Source organism: Megalobrama amblycephala, linkage group LG3, assembly GCF_018812025.1.
Source record: "Megalobrama amblycephala isolate DHTTF-2021 linkage group LG3, ASM1881202v1, whole genome shotgun sequence".
In the NCBI taxonomy this organism is placed as follows: domain Eukaryota; kingdom Metazoa; phylum Chordata; class Actinopteri; order Cypriniformes; family Xenocyprididae; genus Megalobrama; species Megalobrama amblycephala.
Genome location: NC_063046.1, coordinates 8,701,658 through 8,728,776, shown reverse-complemented (window position 1 = coordinate 8,728,776; position 27,119 = coordinate 8,701,658). Strand labels below are relative to the sequence as shown.

At 37.2% G+C, this 27,119-nt stretch overlaps 2 protein-coding genes across 6 annotated transcripts in view; both read right to left on the bottom strand.

Moving 5' to 3' along the window:
• Positions 1–11,674, bottom strand: part of fes (FES proto-oncogene, tyrosine kinase) — a 40,464-nt gene extending 28,790 nt beyond the window's left edge. Inside the window, exons 1-4 of one of the 4 annotated variants that reach the window (XM_048183721.1) lie at positions 11,389–11,673; positions 10,305–10,387; positions 2,763–3,009; positions 585–758 (exon numbers count right to left, since the gene is read on the bottom strand). In XM_048183721.1, coding sequence (XP_048039678.1) covers positions 585–758; positions 2,763–2,987 — 399 coding nt within the window. In that variant the 5' untranslated portion in view covers positions 2,988–3,009; positions 10,305–10,387; positions 11,389–11,673. Of the gene's footprint in view, positions 1–584; positions 759–2,762; positions 3,010–10,304; positions 10,388–11,388 lie in introns of all 4 variants that reach the window. The other 3 variants (XM_048183720.1, XM_048183723.1, XM_048183722.1) reach the window with 3 other exon arrangements.
• Positions 11,675–13,064: 1,390 nt separating this feature from the next.
• Positions 13,065–27,119, bottom strand: part of furina (furin (paired basic amino acid cleaving enzyme) a) — a 134,254-nt gene continuing 120,199 nt past the window's right edge. For both annotated transcript variants that reach the window (XM_048183718.1, XM_048183719.1), the window contains exons 13-16: positions 25,051–25,230; positions 24,817–24,941; positions 22,971–23,099; positions 13,065–18,522 (exon numbers count right to left, since the gene is read on the bottom strand). In XM_048183718.1, the coding sequence (XP_048039675.1) occupies positions 17,903–18,522; positions 22,971–23,099; positions 24,817–24,941; positions 25,051–25,230 (1,054 nt within the window). In that variant the 3' untranslated portion in view covers positions 13,065–17,902. The remainder of the gene's footprint in view (positions 18,523–22,970; positions 23,100–24,816; positions 24,942–25,050; positions 25,231–27,119) is intronic.

Sequence of the window (27,119 nt, the reverse complement as noted above, 5' to 3'; positions counted from 1 at the left end):
AAATGTGTTTATATGAAAGGTTTCAAACCTAAAGTGATGCTATAATCTTCAGTTTTTAATTTTAAATAGTATTCTTAGTAGTCTGTTATTTTGTTCGGACAGTTGCACCACCTGACAAAACATAAAATAATATGTATTATTTAAATGTACTGAAAACAAATTCAAACTAAATAGGCTTTATAGAATAAAGCGATACGTGTCATGCATTTATCAAATTATTTTAAAAGGAAATAATGCATTTGGACACAAAAATATGCACGTCGTGTCATTGACCCCTTTATAAAAAATAATTTAGATATGGATGGAATTTGTTCATTTCCCTAAACCGAACTGAGCCCAACGGTAAGATCTTGTCTTAGGACATTTGCATATTTAGTATTACAATGCTAAATTTAGACCATGAAACTAGTACAGAGGGAAAATGCAAAAAATACGAATAATAGTTTCTTATTAAGAATAATAGTTTTTAATAATAGTTGCAGTACGTGCCTTTAAACCCCTCTAATAAGAAACACGAGATAATGTGGAAGCGTTCTTGCCACGAGAGAGTGATCGTGTGAGAGTGATGTGCGTGCGGCGCTGACCCTGCACATGTCCTGGTTGAGAAGGCTCCACTGTTCCCCGTAGGTCTTCCTCAGCTGCTGTTTGTCCCGGATGAGGAGGGTGAGTTTGCTGAGGGGTCCCACCATCAGATCCTCCGAATGCTTGCGTATGATACGACTGAGGCTCTCCGTCTGACTGACCAGCACGTTCCACGACTGTGAGAGCGAGAAAATGAAAGAAACTTTAGGATTTACCAGGCATTGAAAATGAACGTATGATTAGATTTATATTGTGGCGCATTTATCTCTGAAAGAATATTTGAATGTTTAGGATTTGCATACTCGTATGCTCATTGAGTGCTTTTATCATTGATGTAGGGTCTAAACGAATGGAAGGTCTTCTGGGAAAGTCAGATAGAAAATATCAAGAATATCAGAGAAAGCCTGAGGGTTTTTGGCAGAAGGTTTCATATGGCCTGCATGTTTACAGTGCGGTTTCCCAAATCAGGGACAGGGCACTTTCTGTGCCTCTTTACTACTCTTTAAATAGCACCTTAATATCTAAATATCTTAACATCATGTGGAAAGCAGGGGTGGACAGTAATGAAGTATTGCTACATACTTAAGTACATCAAGTATCTGTATTTTACTGGAGTATTTTTTATTTTGAGCAACTTGACTACATTCCAAAGCATAATATTGTACTTTTTACTCAATTCAATTCATTTATTTGTATAGCGCTTTTCACAATACATATTTACAGAGAATGCATGTCAGTTAGCTAATAATGTAATCATTTAGGCAGTTTAATTGACAATCACTGTTAGCAGTTTAACTGAATGTAGAAGCAATGAGCTCTTGGAAATAATGAATTACATATTAACAATAACTCCACTGCATTTCATAAAAAACATTATTTTGAACTGAAGAAATCATCACATGCTCTTGTAATGCAATAGCAGTGTCCAATTTGTGAACGAACTGATTCTTTTCAGTGAACCTGTTAAACCGGTTCGCAAATCACACCGAATGATTCATTTGCAAAATGGACTGATCCGATTGCAGCTGTTCCCGAAAGAACAACTCACTGATTCAGTCATCTGTTCGGAGTCTCTAGTCAACTGAATTTACAAGTCTGACTCAAAATGAGACTGAATTTACAAGTCTGACTCAAAATGATACAAGAACTGGTGTTATGAGAAATCGAGTCCCCCCTCTAGGAATCAGGTCTCCTTTAGGACCCAGGCGGTAATGCCTGATCAAAAGTTGTTATTGTGATGTCTTGATTAATTATAACCTATTTCACTGTTGTATGATGTTACATTAAGTGCACGCACAACATGCTTGAAATATAAAATGAATGCCTATGTATTGCATAATAAAAGAAACTGGAAACAGATATTGGAAGCAAAAACATACCTAATATAATACAAGCTAAGCTAGCAGGCTAATCGGGTAGATGTATGCTATATTAGTACATAAACTAAAAAACAGTAAGAACAATCATAGCAAGGGACAGGCCAAAAACCTTACCCTTATCAGAATAAATGCAATTTTAATTATTTAAAATAATATTTAATTGACTTTGCTTTGGTGTAATATTGGTAAAACAATACACAGTATTGATATGTTTTTAAATCACAAATTTATTTGTTGTTACAGTACTTCTATGTCTGATTATTTCTTAGGGATGCAAAAGGCACCGATTTCATGGAATGACCCTGTTATGCATTAGCCCTATGTGACGTCTGTTTTTATTGTTTGTCAACACACATTACTTGTTATGTATCTGCATCCACTAATCTTCCCTGACAGTACTTGACAATACATAATAATTTATAATGATGTTAGACACAGCATTTCCCCTTCACCCAGGGACTCTGAGCAGTAGGACTTTATAAAATATATAATATAAATTTAATTTAAAAGTATATAAGTATATTAAATTACAAAATAAAACATTCATCGATCAGTACTTTTTACTTTTAATACTTAAGTACATTAAAAATCAAGTTTTTTTACTAAGTAAAACAGGAAACTTTTACTGGAGTAATATTTTATTAGAGTATCTTTACATTTACTCAAGTACTTGATTTGTGTACTTCATCCACCACTCAACACAGAACCGGAGACCATTTTAGTGTGGATATATCATCTAAACACAGTAAAATCTCCAACATACACTGAAAGCTTTAAACTTGCTAAGGAGATACTTCCAACCTTATTGAACTGGCTGATGTAGTCGACACCTCCTCCAGGCTGGGACCCCTCCAGCTTCTCAACAATGGCTGACATCTGATGCAGCTGTACGGAGAACTCGCGGTCGCTCTTGGCCCTCTGTGTTATCCATTTCTTCATGACCTCCATCAAACGCAGCTCAGAGTCTTGTAGTTTCATTAGGGCGGCGTGACCCTGAGGGCACCACAGGTCCTCTGCAAAGCCCATACCTGCAGCTCGCTACAACAGTCTGGTCAAAGGTCGAGGGCACTTTTATTTATATAGCACCTTAAAACAACATTTCTGCTGACCAATGTGCTTCACAATAACACAATAAAAAGAAAACACAGTCATACAAAAAATACTAAGTACACTGCGTTCCAAATTATTATGCAATTGACATATCAGTAAGATTTCAGTACAATAAACATTCAGATTTTAGTTTTTCTAAGAAAATGTTTGTTTGTTTATTTATCCATGTCTTTTTAGATAACTGGTATCAATCTCAGACAAAATAATTTGCCAGATCTATGGAAACCCTACTTAGAGGTTGTTCCACATTATTAAGCAAGTCACAGTTCTCATGCAATATGGGGAGGAAGAAAGATCTTTCTGAAGATGAAAAGCATGAAATGGTGCAATGTTGTGCAAAAGGCACGAAAACAACTAATATTGTGTGAAACTGAATGGAGATTATCGAATTATCATAAGATTTGTGAGTGATTTAGAGCACAGCAGAACTCGGTCAGATAAAGGCTTATTGAGGAAAGTTCCTGTCAAAAAAATTTATTGTATTAAAAGGGCAGCTATAAAAAAAGCCAGTGTTGAGCAGCAAACAGGTATTTGAAGCTGCTGGTGTCTCTGGAGTCTTGAGAACCTCACCATGCAGGCTGGCAGTTGTGTGTAAAGATGCATTTTAGACACCACTAACCAAACCTAACAAAGAGAAACATTTACAGTGGGTTTAGAAATACATTTTCAAACAGTTTTATTGCTGTGGTGTTTTTTTGCAGCATGGGATAGTGCATAGTGCATTGTACAATAGTGCATTGTACTATGCACTATCCTCCTTTTTATACCATAGCTGAAAATGGCCAGTTATGAACTCCACATATCTTGCAAAAGTCATTTTAATACCCTCCATCTGTGGGTATGTGGTGGCCATTCACCAACCATCCAGAAATCCATCCATTAGTCAGTGAATAAAACTATTTAAAAATGAGTCTTCATGTATTTCTAAACCCACTGTAAATGTTTCTCTTTGTGAGGTTTGGTTTGTAGTGGCTGAAATGCATCTTTACACACAACTGCCAGCCTGCATGGAGAGCTTCTTGAGACTCCAGAGACACTAACAGCTTCAAATACCTGTTTGCTGCTCAACACTGGCTTTTTTATAGCTGCCTTTTTAATACAATTAATTTTTTTAACAGGAACTTTCCTCAATAAGCCTTTATCTGACCGAGTTCTGCTGTGCTCTAAATCACTCACAAATCTTATGATAATTCGATATTCTCCATTCAGTTTCACACAATATTAGTTGTTTTCATGCCTTTTGCACAACATTGCACCATTTCATGCTTTTCATCTTCAATAAGATCTTTCTTCCTCCCCATATTGCATGAGAACTGTGACTTGCTTAATAATGTGGAACAACCTCTAAGTAGGGTTTCCATAGATCTGGCAAATTATTTTGTCTGAGATTGATTCCAGTTATCTAAAAAGACATGGATAAATAAACGAACAAACATTTTCTTAGAAAAACTAAAATCTGAATGTTTATTGTACAGAAATCTTACTGATTTGTCAGTGTATAAAAATTTAAAGTTGCCATCGAACGTTTTTTTACAAGATGTAATATAAGTCTAAGGTGCCCCCTGAATGTGTCTGTGAAGTTTCAGCTCAAAATACCCTATAGATTTTTTTTAAATTAATTTGTTTAACTGCCTATTTTGGGGCATCATTAGAAATGCGCCGATTCAGGCTGCGGCCCCTTTAATTGCTCGCGCTCCCCGCCCCACCGAGCTCGCGACTCTATCATTGCATAAACAAAGTTCATACAGCTAATATAACCCTCAAAATGGATCTTTACAAAGTGTTCGTCATGCATGCTACATGCATGCGTCGGATCATGTGAGTATAGTATTTATTTGGATGTTTACATTTGATTCTGAATGAGTTTGATGGTGCTCCATGGCTAAAGCTAACATTACACACTGTTGGAGAGATTTATAGAGAATGAAGTTGTGTTTATGAATTATGGTCCGTGTACTTTTGCGTCCATTCGTTTTTCCTTTTTTAAACCAGAAATGAAATATGGAAAATGGGGTTTCTTTGTTTTTTATTTTAACACTTATGAATAGAATTAGCAGATACAAGGATTTTCTTTATGCAATATTATTATTTTGTGAAAAATAATATAATTGATATACAACTTGTTTTTTAATATGTAAAAATGCTAAATTTAATTTACCCATAGACAGTAAAAGAAATGGACACAGCGACCCTATTGGAACTCAATTGAGACAAGTGAAGCCCATTTTTAGCACTTCCGTTTCTGACGCGCAGACTCAAACTAAGCTTGATGACGTCAGCAACCTGTCTGACAGATGTAAATCTTCTAGTAGCTGTGCGTGCAAACTGCCATCGTTAATCTTGCAGAGACGGCGAGCTTGAGCGGGGAGTTCTTTGGCGTGAGTGAGCAGGAGTAAGTATTCTGATTAATTATTTTGTATAGTATTTTAAAATGTAACGCCAGTACGCCATATTAAGTTAATGCATACTATTGCCTGCGAGCTTCTCCTCCTGTCTGTACGGTAATTTCTCTACTGTGCGACAGAGAGTCGAGTGGTTATGACGCAATCGTTAGCCTATTTTTACAAAAACTGTTTCTACGGGGCCATAATGTAACATAGAAGGTAATGGGGCCCTTTATACATTGTCGTGTATCTTTAGAAATAAATAATGGACAAATTGAGTCTTTAAACGCCTCAGATGTAAAGTTATTTGCTGTCAAAGTGACGCCAAAATGAATGGGAGTCAATGGGATGGCTAACGCAAGTGAAGTTCTGCTACAAGATGGCGGCACGCGGCCGACTTCAACTTCCGGTCGACTTCCTTGGGCACTGAATTTACCAGTGTTTTGCGGCATACACATAAAGCGCCCTCTAGTGGCTTTTCCTCTGGCATCAATAGATTGACTCGCTTCAAGTTCCTGCCTAAATGATACTGATTAATTTTCATTTGTTAAATTACTATTGTTTATTTTTACATTTTTATTTTAACCTAAACATTACATTTCTAAACCGTGTAGCCTCTTGTTTAGCGCTCTAACATTATTGAGTTCCCGCTTCTGGTCTCAATGCCCTCATTTTGCTTTTTACTCTGTTTTATATGAATAAAGGCCAAAATGACATCTAAATTACTGTGACTTTTTCGTCTGGCTTTGTTAGGTGTTTTATATTATTTTATATTGAGAAATTGTTTGGTATTAGGAGTCTATAGCTATGCTATTGCTGTTCAAATTGAAAATATAGCCTACCAACATTTGTGATGACAAAATTATACCCTCATGAAGACATAATTCCCATACCCTTTGCCTCAGTGGAGGTTTGACAGGAAATATTTCTCAGTTCTCATTGAAAGCAATGCGTTTCGGCCACGTCGCTGGGACATAAAACAACAACCAGAGAGAAACTATTTTCTCGCACATTTTCTTGTCATCAACAGCGGCATCCAAGGCTAAGACAACGGCATCGTGGAAAGTGGAAAGGACAAAGTGGATGGACAATATGTTTATGTTAAGCGTTTATATCGGTTTTCTATAACGCTAAACGTTGAAAGCGTGTAGTGGGCTGCTTATAAGGTGTAGTGAATTTGCTCCGCCAATATCACCTACATTTAGCCACATTAAGCGCTTATTTTTAATGGTGAGTGGTTAGAATGTCCAGCTTTGCTAGACGCGTTTGCCGCCATATCTAGCATCTCTTGGACATGCTGCAGTATCGGACCCCTCGTGAGTGAGAATGGGGTGGAAATCAAGTCAAGTATTATCATGTTTCAGAGACATGGATCTCGAAAGTGTGGGAGAAATAACCATTTTATAAAAGAAAACTTGTAAATTGGCATTTATTCGACTTTAATCTGTCCTTTTTTTAATTTTGGTTTATAAAGATGCAAAACGGAATAAACAAATATCTGAAAAGAAGTCAATATTTATTTTGTGCACAAGAAATTTGTGCATTCGGTTTTAATTTAAATTTTGGTATTCACCATAGCATTTAAAAATACAACAACCGTTCGCTTTTTGTTTTTCTTGACGTGTTTAAAAAACGAAAAAGGAATGGACACAAAAGTACACAGACCAATTATACAGACTGCAAGTGTTTAAAAATGAAAATAGCGACGGCTCTTGTCTCCGTGAATACAGTAAGAAACGATGGTAACTTTAACCACATTTAACAGTACATTAGCAACATGCTAACAAAACATTTAGAAAGACAATATACAAATATCACTAAAAATATCATGATATCATGGATCATGTCAGTTATTATTGCTCCATCTGCCATTTTTCGCTATTGTCCTTGCTTGCTTACCTAGTCTGATGATTCAGCTGTGCACAGATCCAGACTTTAATACTTCCTGCCCTTGTGTAATGCCTTGAACATGAGCTGGCATATGCAAATATTGGGGTCATACATATTAATGATCCCGACTGTTACGTAACAGTCGGTGTTATGTTGAGATTCACCTGTTCTTAGGAGGTCTTTTAAACGAATGAGATTTACATAAGAAGGAGGAAACAATGGAGTTTGAGACTCACTGTATGTCATTTCCATGTACTGAACTCTTGTTATTTAACTATGCCAAGGTAAATTCAATTTTCCATTCGATGGCACCTTTAAATCAACAACAACCATAAAACCAAATAAAAATCAGGCCTAAGAATTTAACTCACTAAAAGCGGGTGCACACTGTGCGATTTATAATAGTCCTTTATGATTGTTGCTTGTCAGACTGTACGTTCATGATCTCAGGATCTCAGCTGTCATTTATGTCAGACTGTATGAAAGTCGAGACATGTTAAAAACGGATGCGTGCATGAAAACTTGTCCGGAGTTTAACATCATCAACCCACACACATTCGGTGACTGTGAGCTGCATTACACGGGACTGAAATGGTGGCTAACAAAGACATCTCTAGCGTTAATTTTGATCACTGTTTGTCTTGAAAAACAAGTAAATTTGACGTTTGTCTTAGGAGAAGTCATACTGCAAATCTTCTGACACTGCCAGAATTTTGTCGAAGGTAAAATATGATCGCAACGGTCATTAATCAGCTGTCGATGAACTTGTCAAACTAGCGGTCAAAGACTACAGATTTTAGCCTAGGAGTATAGGAATCTTTTAGGATTTGCAAAATTTGTCTCAGACGACCAAAACGTGGCCAAAATCGCACAGTGTGCACCTGGCTTAAAGGATTAGTTCACTTTGAAATAAAAATTTCCTGATAATTTACTCACCCCCATGTCATCCAGGATGTTCATGTCTTTCTTTCTTCAGTGGAAAAGAAATTAAGGTTTTTGATGAAAACATTACAGGATTTTTCTCCTTATAGTGGACTTCAATGGCCTCCAGACAGTTGAAGGTCAAAATGTCAGTTGCAGTGCAGCTTCAAAGAGCTTTAAACGATCCCAGACGAAGAATAAGGGTCTTATCTAGCGAAACGATCGGTCATTTTCTACAAAAATACAACTGTATATGCTTTATAAACACAATTTGGCTTCCGCCAAAACTGTACTTTCATATTCTTCAAAAAGCTTACGCTGTATGTCCTACACCTTCCCTATTCTATTTATGGAAAAAAATGGAACTGGCGCTGCGTTTGTTCAGTAAGTAGAATAGGGAAGGTGTAGGACATACAGCGTAAGCTTTTTCCTGGAATAGTTTCCTCAAAAACCTTCATTTCTTTTCCACTGAAGAAAGAAAGACATGAACATCTTGGATGACACGGGGGTGAGTAAATTATCAGGAAAATTTTATTTGAAAGTGAACTAATCCTTTAAGACTAACAAATCTAAAATTATGAATAGGCCTGAGAAAAAAAGATAAGTTTTCAGAGATGACTTAAATACAGATAGAGGGAGTGAATTACACAGCTAGGGGGCAAATACGGAAAAGGCTCTATCACCTTTAGATTTCAAGCGAGACAATGGGATGATTAATAGTTTGTCAGAGGATGATCTAAGAGATCTTATGGAGAAATAAGGTCTGAGATATAAACCGGAGCCAGAGCAAAGGCTTTAAATACAAAAACTAAAACCTTGAAATCAATTCTGAATTTGACCAGTAGCCAGTGTAAGTGTGCCAAAATAGGGGGGATGTGCTCACGTTTTTTCTTCCTCATTAAGAAGCGAAATGCAGCTTGCAAACATGATAGGGAAACTGGTTAATACGAGCATATAAAGCATTGCAATAATCAAGCCTTGTTGAAATGAAGGCATGAATAACTGTCTCTAGGTCACTAAAAGATAAATAAGATTTAAATTTCCGTAAACCCCTAAGATGGAAAAAAACTGGCTCTGACAACAGAGTTTATTTGCTTGTTGAATTTTAACTCTGAGTCAACAACAACACCCAGGTTCTTTACATAAGTGCGGATATTTGCTTGCAGAGGATCTAAACTGGAAATCAGGCCATGGGGGAGCCAAATAAAATGACTTCAATCTTGTTTTCATTCAACTGAAGAAAATGATCACCCATCCAACTTTTAAAGGGTTAGTTCACCCAAAAATGAAAATAATGTCATTTATTACTCACCCTCATGTCGTTCTACAGACCTTCGTTCATCTTCAGAACACAAATTAAGATATTTTTGATGAAATCCGATGGCTCAGTGAGGCCTGCATTCACAGCAATGACATTTCCTCTCTCAAGATCCATTAATGTACTAAAAACATATTTAAATCAGTTCATGTGAGTACAGTGGTTCAATATTAGAATTAGTGATTCAGATCACGTATCAAACCGCCAAACTGTGGAAATCACGTGACTTTGGCTCTCCGATCCACTGATTTGATTTGCTCCGAAGCTTCATGAAGCAGTGTTTTGAAATCGGCCTTCACTAGAAGTTGTCATTTTGGGTTTTTTTGGCACACAAAAAATACTCTCATCGCTTTATAATATTAAGGTTGAACCACTGAACCCACATGAACTGATTCAAATATGTTTTTAGTACCTTGAGGAAGCACCATTGCTATCTATCCAGGCCTCACTGAGCCATCGAATTTCATCAAAAATATCTTAATTTGTGTTCTGAAGATGAACGAAGGTCTTACGGGTGTGGAACGGCATGAGGGTGAGTAATAAATGACATTATTTTCATTTTTGGGTGAACGAACCCTTTAATGTCATTTCCACAGGCTAACACTTAGACCCAGGTTTTATTGACTGGGTTTCATCCCAGTCTAGGGAACATAAGCATCATTACCATCGTTCATTTGAAATGTCTGTGAATATATTGTCAAAAACAAAAACAAAATTTACCTACAGTGTGTATGTGTCAGCAGCAGTATGTCGGTAAATTAAACTTTCTGTGCAGGTCAATGAGCAACACCACAAGCCAAGATCTACAGAAAGAGGAAGAATATTTTGACTTTCAAAATACCTAAATGTGCATTTCATCACATAATTGAAGCATTTTGTGTGACTGTCGCAAAAACGATTGCATGGAACGTAGGAGTTTTCAGATGCTTTCATTTCCTCAGTGGCAATTTAGGACAAGAAAGTGATGTTGTCTATGCTGACCACTTCCCGTATCGCAGTGGACTTTCAAATGTGAAAGCTTATTCATAATGAAAAGCTCAGACATAAGGAAATGTGCTGAAAAAGTTAAAAATTTACATTGCATAACAGCAGAAAGAAAAATAGCCTACATTGTTCCACACTTCATGCCAATAAAACCCGATTTGCATCTCTGCAGTTATTATTAACCACTGTGCAGAGACACAAGCTGCTTAAAGTTATCCAAAAAGGGTATGAGAAGTGAACTTCAATACAAATAGGCTAGTAACTTTTTATGATGTTTTCTCATTATTAGACATTAGTCACATTATTTACTCTAATAATTTCGTTTAAAATATATAATTTAAAAATGATTTTACAACAATTAAAAGTAACACTTTATTTCGATAGTCCACTTTAGGCTATTTTACAAGCCTAACAATAAGTAACTTTGTCAACTTATTCTACTAATCCTAATCTACTAGTTTAATGCTAGAGTTAGTTGACATGTAGTTACTTATAGTTAGTAGAATGTCTGAAGTGAACTATCGAAATAGTGTAACTCAAATTATAACATTTGCATGAATAGAGCTGAAAAATAAATAAAATAAATAAATAGTTTATTGTCTGAAGGGGATGTCGTCGTGACGTCACAGAGGATCTTTTCTAATATATGTCGGTCAATGGAACATGGCTACAGCAACAACGTTAGAATTTTCAAAATAACATTTTCTTAGAATGCTGTTATTAAATCAGACAAACATATAGTTCTAAAATAGAACGATAATGTAAGGAACAATAGAACTCCGAATATTTGTCGAGACTTGAAAATTCCGCGAATTCTCACCTGAGATTTGTCTGGCGCGAGGACACGTCCTGTCAGAGCGACCGGAACGCGTAATTATCCATTATAATCGAGCGATGAGGAGAAAAGAGCGCGTCGAAACGATTTCTACTGGAGATGGTGAGATAAGCAGCGCGACAGACGAGCTCTTGTGTTGACAGCAGCAACTGTAGATCTGAAACCAGGAAGACAGTCCGGCAGGCAGGACGCAGACTCACTGCCTTCAGCAGGATTAAACCTCTAATGCACGACAACACCTCACTTACACAGACACTAAACATGTCTGCTAGGAATTTATTTATACATCATGTACATTCAGTAAAATGATTAAATATTAATTTCATACATTATTATTGTAATTATAAATAAAAATAATTTGTTTAACATTTTTGTTTAGGCTATATATATAGGCATATTTATATAAAATGTAAATATAATTTTGTAGCCAAGACTTTAAATGTGCTTATACAGATAGTATGTGTCTATACAAGTTAATTTAAAGGGATAGTTCACCCAAAAATTAATTACTCACCCTCATGTCTTTTTTCATCTTCAGAACACAAATTAAGATATATTTGATAAAATCTGATGGCTCAGTGAGCAAGATAATTAACACTTTCAATGCCCAGAAAGCTACTAAAGGTATATTTAAAACAGTTTGTGGTTCAACCTTAATGTTATGAAGTGACGAGAATACTTTTTGTGCACCAAAAAAAAAACAAAATAATGTCTTTATTCAACAATATCTAATGATGGGCGATTTCAAAACACTGCTTCATGAAGCTTCGAAGCTTTATGAATCTTTTGTTTCAAATCAGTGGTTCATCAAACTGCCAAAGTCACGTGATTTCCGTAAACAAGGCTTCGTTACATCATAAGCGTTTCGAAATTTCAACAGATCACGTGACTTTGGTTTGATATGTACTCCGAACCACTGATTCGAAACAAAAGATTCGTAAAGCTTCGAAGCTTCACGAAGCAGTGTATATATCATTTTTTTTTTTTTTTTTTTTTTTTTTTGACTGCGTTCAGCAGAAGAAAGAAATTCATACAGGTTTGGAAGAACTTCAGGGTGAGTAAATGTTGACATAATTTTCTTTTTTTTTTTTAACTATCCCTTTAATAAGAAATGCTCACATCAGCAAGCAACATACAAAAGATCTAGCTGTCGCGCCAGTCATGATCTAATATTTTGGTCAAAAGGATGATGAATCATAGTTTTTTCTTCAGTAAGCATGTTTTGCTGAGGATTACACACATTTTGAACCGCTGATGTAACATTGTACAAACTGAGGGAAGTCGTCTGGAAGTCCACTTTTGTTGCAAAACGGGCAATGCATGAAATGTTTTGCTCTGGTTTCATTTTCATAGTATTTTCGAGTCACATTTCAAATAATTGGCCAATGCACTGACCAGTCAGTAAACAGTTCGACATTTCTCAGTTTAACACATCCTTTATGTACAGACAAATCCTCCCCTCAATGCATGCAACACTTTAACCTCAACAGGATGCCAGACCTGTCTTAGAAAAAACACTTCTAAAAATCTTTAAAAAGTCACATGTACCTCTGACAAGAGCTTTTCAATTTAGCCATCTACTACTACTTAAATAAAAATAATAAAACTACCAAAACTACAATAAGATTGTCTGACCTACAGGAAATACAACAAAAAAAAAATGAAGTTTGCATAGATCTTTATTTTTTTTTTTTGTATAATCTATAATTCGCATATTGACATCAATTAAATAAAAAGAAAAAGAGCAAAATAATCTTTAAATTACATGTAAATGACAATGCACCATATATAGTACAAAAATAGGCCTTAATTTTTTTTTTTTTTTTTCCCGTCTCAGGTAGTCATATAAATGATTGGTGTTTTCTACTTGGGGATCTACATGCATCAGTTGACTCTTCAAATAAAGGAGAAAATAATCCTATGAGTCCAGAAGGTTCTTGTTCAGCCCGAACACACACACACACACACACAGACGCACACACACAAACCCTCAAGCGCAATGCAATTATCGCACCATCAATGTGAAAGCATATTGCGCATGACCTGTGTAAAAACTGTTGTCACCAGCATTTTGACCACAACCACACATAAAAATGTAATTCAACAGCCCATTCGAAGCATTTTTTAAATGTGTATGGCCAAACCAGCGACCCAATTTAAAACTGCAACTAACATTGCAACAAAAAAACACCCCAAACATTGTGTTATTTATTAATTTACTCAATGTGTTTTTTTGTTTGTTTGTTTTTTTCAGGTCATGTTATCACTCTAAGGCAAGCAGATTTTCATCCTGTGGTCTTTGGTCATGCCTTTGCACACTTTAAGGCTTTCCAAAACACAGCTGTAAGGCCAAATCATTACTGCAGGGGGCGAAAAAGCTCAGTGGGGCCAACATTATTGTCAAATATCATGATATTTACCAGCTGTGAAATTAGATGTACGTGAAGACGTTCTGTTGGTTTACGGACATATGAGAGTGTGTAGATAAACGGGACACATTTCATTTTACCATAATGAATTGATAGTGTGAAATAAAATTTGGTTGCCCTACCCAACAAAACTAAGGAAAGTCAAGGCTGAGGATGGTGCAAGTCGCCTGTGTTTGTTTTGAGCAGTCGTAAGGAGACTAAACAACAATGGTTTTGAAATGATCATGATCGCCAGTTATCACAAATCACTGTGATCTGATATATATATATATGATATGATAAAGGAAGCCGGACTCCAACTCCATCACATAACTCTGTTGGGTCTCTATTGCACAGATTCGATAGATAACATTGTCATTTCGTAAAGATAATGCATTAAACCAACATATGTAACATGAATATGTGACTCAGAAAACAACAGAAAAACAACTACTATATTCTGGGCAGGTTGCAGATGAGCTGACGAGGCCAAGCATATTACTAATAATAAACTTTAGTAAGCAAAGAAAAACACCTGATGAAAAGACTGTAGAGCAGATCAAACTAAACCAATCCTAAGTGATATCAGACAGCTGCTCGGGGTGGTGGTCATGAGAGCCCTTTCTCTGATTTATTTAAAAAAAAGACACCCATATTGTACAAAACCTCCATAATCTCTATATATAATCACTATAAACATGACAAAAAGGAAGCCAGGTCCTTTCAGGATGGGCCATTAGCAAAGACTCTTTCTAGTGTTTCAAACCCTTGACTGGAGGACAGAATTAAATTGGCTCGGAGAGGCTGACCGACATCAGAGTTTCTCACCTACATACAGTCAAAGAGCGCAGGGATACTGCAGTTCGCAAGCAATCTCTCACACAAAAATGAAAATATTTACCATATTCACTTACTCATGTCGTTTCAAACCTGCGTGAGATCTTGCTGTAATGAAACAAGTCATTTTGTAGAATCACCAGAGCTTTTTTTTTTTTTTTTTTTTTTAAATAAATGCGGGTAGAGGATGTCGAGCATCAAAAAAGACAACAAAAGCACCATAAAAGTGGTGCATAAAACTATATTTAAAGTTGTTTGATGTCTTATCAATTTATTTGCTGATAATATTCTCCTGCACATCCATGCTTCGTTTCAAATGCCATTCCTGCTCATGTTTAATTAAAATGATATATAAAACAAACAAATATACAGGTTTGACGTCATGATTTTGACATTTTGAGGAGCCTTATTTGAAGTGAATGACATTTGAGAACAACGCAGAAGTTGCATAAAATACTTTTATGGTTCACACACATACAGTATATGTGTGTGAACCATATGCGAATGGCCCCAGTCACCCAAATTCAATTCATATAAAAATTAACTAGACCACTTTTTGTCTTTACTTCAATAAACATTACACATTTGTAATGTCCTTTTCGAGCTTGAAAAGCCCTAGTCCTCATTTATTTATGGTGATATGGATACAAAGCCTTTGGACTTTTGACAAAAAGTCATGCAGGTTTGCAATGACATGATGAGGGTAAGAGTGTTCGCAAACGATGACAGAAGTTTTATCTTTTGGAGAAGGATTCCTTAAAAAAGCTTACATAAAAGAAAAATCATGAATTCAGCAATGCAGATGCTCCAGGGGGAGCAGTAAGCTCTATAAATGTGTGCAAGACAACATGCTGCTCTCTTCTCCATCTCTGATCATGAAGAAATAGTGATATGTTCTTCTAAAAGGCTCCCTGCGCAAAGCCAGTGGATCCAACCCACTGCAGCACTGACTGACTTCATAAAAACGTAAGTTCACTCACTCACTCACTCACTCACTCACTCACTCACTCACTCACTCACTCACTTCACTCCCTCACTTCACATACTCACTTACTTTTCATACCCAATCCACATACTCACTCCACATACATACTCACTCCACTCACTCACTTCACATACTCACTCCACATAACATACTCGCTTCACTCACTCACTTCACATACTCACTTACTTTTCATACCCAATCCACATACTCACTCCACATACATACTCACTCCACTCACTCAATCCACATACTCACTCCACATAACATACTCGCTTCACTCACTCACTTCACATACTTACTCCACATAACACACTCGCTTCACTCACTCACTTCACATACTCCGCACACATACTCACTTCACTCACTCACTTCACATACTCCGCACACATACTCATTTCACTCACTCCACATACATACTCGCTTCACTCACATACTCACTCCACTTACTTCACATACTCACTCCACTCACTCACTTCACATACTCCGCACACATACTCATTTCACTCACTCCACATACATACTCGCTTCACTCACATACTCACTCCACTTACTCACTTCACATACTCACTCCACTCACTCACTTCACATACTCCGCACACATACTCACTTCACTCACTCACTTCACATACTCCGCACACATACTCATTTCACTCACTCCACATACATACTCGCTTCACTCACATACTCACTCCACTTACTTCACATACTCACTCCACTCACTCACTTCACATACTCCGCACACATACTCATTTCACTCACTCCACATACATACTCGCTTCACATACATACTCACTCCACTCACTTCACATACTCACTTACTTCACATACTCACTCCACATACATACTCACTCCACTCACTTCACATACATACTCACTCCACATACTCACTCACTCCACATACTCACTCACTCCACATACATACTCACTCACTCACTTCACATACTCCACACATATACTCACTTCACATACCCACTCCACATACTCACTTCACTCACTCACTCACTCCACATACATACTCACTCCACACACATACTCACTTCACTCACTCACTCACTCACTCACTCCACATACATACTCACTTCACATACTCACTCCACACACATACTCACTTCACTCACTCACTCACTCCACATACATACTCACTCCACACACATACTCACTTCACTCACTCACTCACTCACTCACTCCACACACATACTCACTTCACTCACTCACTCACTCACTCCACATACATACTCACTTCACATACTCACTCCACACACATACTCACTTCACATACTCACTCCACACACATACTCACTTCACTCACTCACTCACTCTACATACATACTCACTTACTTCACTCCACATACCCACTCACTCAGGGTGCTTTCACACTTGGTTCGATTGCCTTCATATCAGCAGCGAACCGCACCAGAGTTCACTTGAACCGCACCCCAGACCACCCTTTTTAAGTGGACTTGGGTACGGTTCGTGGGTGCGCACCCGAGTTTCAGTGTTCAGACAGTGTTCACATCATCCAAACGTACCGAACTCTGAAGTCAATCGAACCTGGGTGCACACCAAAAGTGCTAATGTGAAAGCACACTCACTCCACATACTCGCTTCACTTACTTCACTAACTTCACTCACTCGGTTCACATACTTCACTTTCTTCACTCACTTCACATACTCGCTTCACTCACTTCACTTACTCAATTCACTCACACTCACTAACTTCACATACTCACTTCACTTACTTCACTCACTCACTCCACATACTCGCTTCAGTTTCTTCACTCACTTCACTTACTCGCTTCTTACTTCACATACTCGCTACACTCACTCGCTTCACTTGCTCGCTCACTCACTTCACTTACTCACTCACTCACTCACTCACTCGATTCACTCACTCACTCACTCACTCACTCACTCACTCACTCACTCACAGAAAAGCTTTGTTATTCTCGTATGCAAATATTTCAATCTCATTGTTTCTTTAAATCTCACTAGGCAAGAGGAACAGACCAAACGATAATCATGTTTATTGTAGTTTTGTCTCGTCCCCGTCGCTTGTGTTTGGAAGCTTTCCATGTTGAGGCACCGAGAGGTCAACGCCCAGGTGAATCATGGCTCATATAACTAAGACAGGTGGGAAAAACAAACCAAAATGCCCCAAAAGTGAGATATGTTCAGACGAACCCCAGAATGAAAACACGTATATTAAAAAAAAAGAAAAAAAAAAAGAGAGACAACAGTGCAGTAGAGGCTAGAGAGGGGAGGAACGTGGTTAAAGAGCACTTTGTGTTTTGATGAAGGCAGTCCTCTCATTGTGGATCTCGAATTCCTCATTCTCAGACTCGGAATTGCCCTCATCCTCCCCCCAAACGGTCGGGATGCCCTTGTAGGCAACTGCGGTGCGGTTCAAGCCAAACCCGATCAGTAAGCCAGATCCCGGCTCCGCTTCAACAGAGTGCAGTTTGTTCTGGCCGCGCGTGTGCAGCTGCAGAAAGCCAAACACACCCACAAACGTAGCCACGATGAAGGCACAGCTGAGCACCGCCACGGTAACAGGCAGGCGAGAGGCCAGTTCGGGCCGGGGTTTCAAGGACATGCCGTCACCTTGCGTCTGAAACAGTCCACCGTCCGGAGACTCGCGCAGGATCTGGTTCTGGTGCAGACAGGTGCCGGCAACGACGTCCAGGTGGCTGTGAGGCGGGCAGGAGAGGCAGTCCTGAGACCCTGTGGCACTGCAGGTGAGGCAGACAGAGTGGCAGGGCAAGCAGGTGGGGTGCAGGACGGGTATCACCTCGTTGTTGGGGAGGAAGGTGGAACGGGTGCCCGGGGTGTATCCGGCTGGACAGTCTCTCACACAGCCCTTCTGGTACAAGTAGAACCCGGGGTTGCACTCTGAATGAGGAGGAGGAGGAGGAAGAAAAGTAAACTTTAATCATTTATAAAGGTTTCAATACATGCATAACATAATTTTGGGTTGAATACAAGTCTGTACTGCTGATTTCATAGAAAATCAACTTGATTCATCCTCTTTTTTTTTAACCACTTGGATGGTTGTCCATGGGACCAACATTCCTGAGAGTTTAAAGGCAAAAATGCAAAGCTTGTATGTTTTTGAAGGGCATTCAACAATACATTCAGCAAGCTGACAATAATAATAATAATAATAATAATAATAATAATAATAATAGAGGGTATGCACATGATATCATCGTCGACTGGAATGACTGCAGTTACACCCACTGAGTGGGAAAAAGACTGAGTGGAAGCATTGGTTTTCAGTGCGAATGCCACAAAAAACACATTCAAAACAGGAAAGATCTTTGCGATTGACTGTACAAACAGATTTGACAAGAAATCTGAGGTATAATTTTACAGACTGACGAAAGCTACAGAAAAGAGAAGCAAATGAATCACTGGAATTCACAGAAACAACTGGACTCCAGGCAGCAAAAAGTGGATTTGCAGTTATCATTTTGTCAATATGTTAAAATCATATATAATCGCTATATATTGTGTTGACAACTCATCAATTAAATATTTACCATTTTATATTCTGCATAATTGGATGTTATTAAATAAACACAGACAAAAACTATACAAAACTATACATGTTATTATGATAAAAACTATTCAACTATACAAGTTTTAAGGCTGGACGATATATTACGATATATATATATATATATATATATATATATATATATATATATATATATATATATATATATATATATATATATATCATTGATATAAGTGATTACTTGGATTACTTGGATTTAGAGCTACCTATATTGAATTTATATAAAGCGTTCACAGGCAAATTTGCATTTATGTATGTCCCCGGCATCAAAATCAGGCACAGATATAAATGTCTGGAAACACGATTCCTGGCTGCATGTCAATATGGATTATTGGATCTTCGGTAAATTGTAACAGGAACACTATTTTGTTTGTTTTACTTGCATTTTCGCAGTTTCCCCTAAATCCAGTCATGCAGCAGCTCTTTTGCCACTCAGTCCGGCTGAGGGGGTGTGTTCTGGCGTCAATGCATAGTTATTATGCATGCGTTTATCTCATCACTTACAGAGGGACTAGATGGAATATTAATTCACGTGACTTTTGATACACGTTACGAACCACTGATTCGAAACAATAGATTCGTAAAGCTTCTAAGCTTCATGAAGCAGTGTTTTAAAAATCTCCCATCATTAGATATTGTTGAATAAAGTCGTTATTTTGTTTTTTTGGCGCACAAAAAGTATTCTCGTCACTTCATAACATTAAGGTTGAACCACTGTAGTCACCTGAACTGTTTTAAATATGTTTTTAGTAGCTTTCTGGGCATTGAAAAAGGGAGTGTTATTGCTGGCGATGCAGGCCTCACTGAGCCAACGGATTTTATCAAAAATTTCTTAATTTTGTTAATTTGTGTGAAGGTAGGTTTTAAGTGAGTGGAACGACTTGAGGGTGATTCCACACTGTTTTTTGCCAAAACCAAAATTATTTTATGGTAAATCAACGTTACGCATGTGAAGTATGACTGCGGACTGAAGCTGGACGCCACTTTGATCCGTATTCCTTGGGCTTATTTACACCTCAAACACTGCCTGGCAAGCCAATAAGAAATCCAATCCAGGAAAATCAGGTCTTTTCAAATGCACTACCTCTTTAAGGACCCAGAATTGCTTGATGTCATTCCCATTTCTGGAATAATTATTAAACCACACAAGTCAGCATCTTCTGACTGCTGCAAAGGCTAATCTGCTAAATGGCACTTTTTAAGTGCAAAATCCCTTTTTATAGGCTGGAAGGGCATGTTTGGTTGCTGTGGTAACAGTGCTTAACACCTGGAGAGAGTTCAAGCTGTGGAGGTCAGATTAAGGGTAATCTTGATCACATGAGGACCAGGAAGAACTCCATCATGTGATACAAACAAAGCACCTGCCATTTCAAAAAGCAATATAAAGCAATAAAGCATGAGAGGCTATGCTTTGCAGTCATTTTAACATGGTTAAGATAATTCTTAAGCACAATGTGAAGAGTTTTCAATAATTATTATCAAACTATTATTAAGTAATAACTTTTAAAATTAATATTATTATTAATAACTATTATTAAAATAAATAGTTTTCAATAATTTAAATAAAGCTGAAAAAAAAAAAAAAATTAGATGAAACCTTAAACTGCAAAGGTTAAACTTTTTAGTTTAAGATGAAATACTTAAATTAAAATGCACTAAAACTATACAAGTATTTAAATACAAATACAAAAAATTACAATCCCAGAGGAACTGTGGTAAAATCACTATAAGGCAGAGTCTCCTGTGATTATTGCTTTTATAAAATAAGGCCATGCCAATGTGATAAAACACATATTTATATACAGTATAAATAATATTACATTTGTTTTTAACCCAAAAGTAAGTATTATTTGTAATAAAAAAAAAAAAAAAATATATATATATATATATATATATATATATATATATATATATATATATATATATATATATATATATATATATATATATTGAATATTGAGAAAATAATTCAGGTATTTTAACTTTTCTTCCAGATTTGACAGAAATTTGGTCTCAGACTCATCATAAATGATTTTATATTTTTGTGCTGTTTCGCTGCACATAGTCTCAGCCATCAAACCGCCACTGGTTGCTTTACGCGCCCGTCAGACTGTCTCTTCAGGTCTAAGTTAAGTGGGCAGTTCTTGGCCAGAATAAGCTGGGTTGAATAAGAGGCTAAGCTGCATTATACTATGTGTAAACAGGCTTTAAGAAACTGATTTCTGGGAGAGAAATCAAATACATACTCCTCTGGCTTACTACAGTACACAAAAAAAGAGGTGAAGACTACAGTATCTTTTTAGCATTCATAATGCTTAAATCCATTTAGTACGGTGTCAGTCAGAGGAGGACATTAGAGGAGAAGATGGCAAAGGAGAGAAAAAGGACAGAGCTGATGAAAGGAGGAGAACTACTGAAAGAGAAGTGGAAGGGTCAGTGTGTGTGTGTGTGTGTGAGAATGCGCTGGCAGTGAGTGGCCACATGAGGGGCATGGCCGAAGGCTAAACTGGACAGCTGCCTTGAACACGGCTGCCAATGCAGCTGGCACTGTGAACTATTCCAGGACGGAGTTATGAACACACAATTTAACAGCTAAGACATGACCAGCACAACACACTCAAGACTAGCAAAAGGGACCTATAAAAACAGCTGTAAGGTTTATAGCCTTATTTTAAAGATTTAAATTAGTGAGGAGATTATCGGGGTCACATTTACAACCATTACTTATTAATACAAAAGTAGAAACATTTTGTAAAAATCAGACTGCCAATCAAAAGTTTGGGGTTGCTGAGATTTTTGAAAGATGTTTTTGGAAGAAGTCTCATGTTGCATTCATTTTATCAAGAGTAAAGTAAAAACACAAAAATTATTAGAGTTTAAAATAGAGGTTTTCTAATGTAATGCATTTAAAATTACTTCTGTGATCAAAGCTGAATTTTCAGCATCATTACTCCTCACATGATCCTTCAGAAATCATTCTAATATGATGATTTGATACTCAAGAAACATTTACAAGTATTACTTATGTTGATTTTTTTTATTTTTTTATTTTTTTTATTTTGTGGAAACTGATATACTTTTGTAAGAAAGTTCAAAAGGACAGCAATTATTGTTTTGTAACATTGTCTTTACTGTCACTTTTGATCAATTTAATGCGTCCTTGCTAAATAAAAGTATTAATTAATTACTAACCAAAAAAATCTTATGGACATCATAAAAGACACTGTGTTTACTAGTCTGATGTTTCAACAAAATTAAAGGTTGTGATCATAATGGAAAACCAGCAAAAAAGCATGTGAAACAAATGAATTACACAACGATAAACATTTCAAACAGTGGCATGCTATACTGTTGTCACATGACACAGCATTGCATGATTCATTTAGAAAAAATATGACTGTTTTGCAGTGACTTTTTTTGGGCTGGGCAGTGTATGTGTAAAATGTCAAAAGGCTTTAGATTGCAAATAAAATAGTTAAGATGTTAAATTATATTTTGTTAAACAAGATATGGAAGGTCAAGTCGAGCACACTGTTATGTGCGATGTACTTTACTGCACATTTTGGCAAATGTAATAGGTCCTCTAGGTGCTTCGTGCATTAAAATGGACAGTACACACTCTACAAGAAGGTGTATGAGTAATATTGTAGCATACCATTCTGACAATTCAAGTCTGCAGCTGAAAACTGAGGAAAACTAGTAAATACCACTAGTAGCTGACAGGGGGCACACTTTCACCATCATTTACTCTGACACTTACCTGTGCAGATCTGATTGAGGTCATAGGTTTTGCAGCTGCTGTCAGCGGTCTGGCTGGAGTCTGCTGTTGAAGGGCTGGATAAACCAGACGACGTGCCATAGAGAATCAGCGTGAACTGAGTCAGAGTGCCTAAGACAGACGGACAGAGAGTGAGTCTGACTCGTGTACACAAGAAACTCACCAAATGAGAACAGTTGACATTTGTGAATCAATATTTTTTCTGCAATATCTCTGAATCAGTAGACTGTATTATATCCACAATTTGCAAACGAGGAACAACACAAGCGATTGACCAAAAGCAAGCAATATTAGCATAGCTGATATCATATGTAAACCAGAGTAGTACAAAGACAGAACATAAATATTAAAGCAATAAGCCACAAGAGGCAATGCATTAGTGATTTTACCAAAGTTGAGGGGCATTATAACTCATAACTGTGTAAAAAAAGTTATGTGGGGCCTCTCGCAGCTTACTGCATTTATAAAATGCAATATGATAAAGCAATGTTTGACAAATGAGTACATTTAATTTATTAATGTTCATTCTTCAAGAAATAAAGTTCATTGTCTTAAAGGGGACCTATTATGCCCCTTTCACAAGATGTAATATAAGTCTCTGGTGTCCCCAGAATGTGTCTGTGAAGTTACAGCTCAAAATACCCCACAGATCATTTATTATAGCTTGTCAAATTTGACCCTATTTGGGTGTGAGCAAAACACACCGTTTTTGTGTGTGTCCCTTTAAATGCAAATGATCTGCCCTTTCCAGAAGAGGGCGGAGCTTTAACAGCTCAACAACAACAAAGCTGGAGAATCTCATGCAGCCAAAATGAGGATTGTCAGTAACGGTGTTCAGCCTTACATTGTTCAAACCGGAGTCGACACTGATGGAGAGACTCAGGAAGAAGTTACAACTTTTAGAATGAAACTGGACGTTTCTGAACGGTTAGTGGATAAATTTATGTAGTTTCTGTGGAGTTGATTCAACTCATGATTGTATCACTTGTACCGGTTTGCTCATTTTGTGTCCACTAACATGGATCACTCAGAAGATACAAGTCTGAGCATCACTGTGCCTAGTAACAGCACACGAAATGTTTCAACATAGACTTCTTGTCATCATCGTTCAGTAACTGTAGTGCCGCATCGCTTCGACATGCATTAGATTAATGGCCCATTTTGTCTCTATAGTCCAATAAAGTCAGAAGCTCTGTAAATTCTTAAAGCAACAAAGAGAAATGGACTAGGTAATGCACTGGACGGATGGTCCGCTCAATCCAGACATAAAGCAGTTATGTTAGTGTCTGGCCGGGACAAAAGAATGGGGTTTGGCTGAAAGTCGCTCTATATTTACAGCATTCAGGGGCGGCTGGAGAGTGTGATAGTGGGAGAGGGAGGAAAAACTCAGTCCTCTGATTTACTTAGCTAGATTTAATTAATCAGATTTACTGCAGGGTGTGGTGAAGGAAGACAAATTGACTGTGACATAAAAAAGGAAGAAAACAGGACTGGGCAAATCAGGCGGATTTAGAGAGAAGATACTCCTACACTTGTGCGAAATGGAGAGCACTGGGAGACATAAAGAAAACGTTTTTTTTTTTTTTTTTTTTTATGGACCACAATCAATGTCTGACTTTTTAATCTCTGAAAAGTCCTGGATTATGTTTTTATTTTATTTTTAATATTTTTTATGATCATATTTGTTTCATTATATCTTTACTATCATTTTATTGTAGTTTGGAGGTTCAAATAAAATATGTTGGATACGAATCTGCATCTCCCGTATGAGCACCACAGCAATGCATTTGTAATAAAATAAAAGCAAAATAGATGGGCAAGCTGTTACCATAGTCGGTGGTTCCAGCCACGTTCTCGATCTCCAACGTCCATTCTCCACGAGGGTCTTCATCCCAGGAGTGGGTGGTCATGAAAGCCCAGTCATTGAAGCCCTCAGAGGAGTAATCGTGAGGTCTGTGAGAGAGAGAGCGTTAGACTCAACTGACTGAGGGGAGGATGTGAAGCTGCTCACAAAGCAATGCTATATTTAAGTATTATAAGAGTGGACATTTAAGTGGCTAACCTGGGAGCAAGTAGTGTGGAGCGGGTGCCCTGTGGGCTGATCAGGTGGATGGCCAGATTTCCTCTGCGGTTGTAGGACAGGGTGAGCTGGGCTTGAGCATGCTCTAATGAGCTCACAAAGTTGGCCGTCCCAGTACATGCATCCACACTTTTGGTGATTACCAAATGGCTCCCAATATTCCTAAAAACAAGCACATAGTAGGATAAAAGTCATTAAAAAAAATGCTCAAGAACTGACAGTTAAACACAATGAACGTCAGACTACTAAATACAAAAAGTTATGCATGTATCATAACCAAAAGTTTGGGGTCGGTAAGATTTTGTTTAAAAAAGTATGATATTTAGATGACTTTTACATCATTTAATGTTTTTTGAAAAAATAAATAAATAAATAATTTATCTATAAATAAATTCATTTATCATATATTATTTGCATAAACCTTTAATGAATTTCCAAACACTGTTTGGACTAATAGGTGTTTATTTCCCAAACTCATACTGACAGCAATTGACATGCTAAAGTTGAAGACTGAAGTATGTAGTTTCTGCGATACTAATGGCATTTAGCAGAAACACAAAAATAATGCATATTTTCAATCTTGCAAACATCCCTTTCGCGCGACTAACCCAATGCGTAGCAGCACAACGGCCCGTTCACTTTGACTTGCTAATGACCTGTTTTCTCTTTGAAGGTCTAAATGCAGTGAATTTTGGCTTGCACTTCTGTAACCCATGTAACACATCAGTCATGGTCCCACAGCGGCTAAACCCCCTCTGGCTCTGCCTGCAACAGTAGCCACACCCCCAAACTCTCGTTATAGGTTGAGCTGGGAGGAGACGGATCTGAGCGGACCTCTCTCAATGTTCAGACGGTGCTTCAGTGTTTACACTTTTGGGGGAGGTAAACTCATAAATGGCATAATAATATTAGTCAATGAACAATAAACTGGGTTAAGAGTTAATGTATTTTAAAGGTGCTAAAGAGGATCTTTTCGTCGACTGAGAAACCAAAGACTGTTAATGAGTTTTTGAAATTAGCGCATGCGTAAGAATTTCGAGGGAACGCCTCCCAAAACTTGTGCACGAGTATTGGAACACGAGTGTTTACCACCGGCATTCGCTGTGTTGTGTTAGTGGATTTATTATGTCGGACTCACCGCAGGTAACTCATAATCTGCAGTTGTTACTCCTGTCTCCTGACAAAAACATTGCATGTGGCGCCTGTGGAGTGTGGAAAGTTACTGGAGCGCGCAGCCACACTCGTCTCTCACAAGGAACATCATGGCAGTGATTGACAAGCCAGAGGGCCAATCGTTTACGCGATGATCGCGTAAACGATTGGCTGATGTTTTTAAGGCCCTACCTCGTGCACAGATGATGTATATTAATATTATTCCTTTCAGTGCACCTAATAAATAGTCTTTTATCAGTTAGTAAAGACAGTTTCAAGTAATATTGCAAAAATGTATAAAACAAAACATCCTCTTTAGCACCTTTAACTGGTGCAGTCAAGCAATTAAAATGTTTAATCTGATTAATTACACTATGTGGCGATTAATTAATCACATCAAATTTGGCTGAGAAATTACCCTCATAAGATAATTTAAAGTCGTTATTGTGTTAAATGAGAAAAGTGTCAAATAGACATTACAAATAGCTTTAGAAGGAATTTTTTCATAATTTTTTTATGCTTTTAGGCTTCAACAGGCAATGAGGGTGAATCAATTATGATAAAATTATGAACTATACCTTTTATGATTTTTTTATTAATATGGAAATATGATTTTTTTTTTTTTTTTTTTTTTCACAAAATGATCCTCTAAATAAGAAACTAAAACTGCCAGTAGGTGGCAGTAAATGTCTTAATGAGTAAGTCAATGAATCATTGGTTCACCAGCTGATTCATTCAGGCATGAAGTAAATGGCTCTCTTCATGAATGGGCCATTGAATCATTGGTTCTGTTGCTCGGAGATGCACAACAGTTCTACACTGGCTTTATAGGTAATATTTTCGTTTGCAAAACTGAGCAAAAACATACAATATTGTGTCTACAATGTAACACTATATTA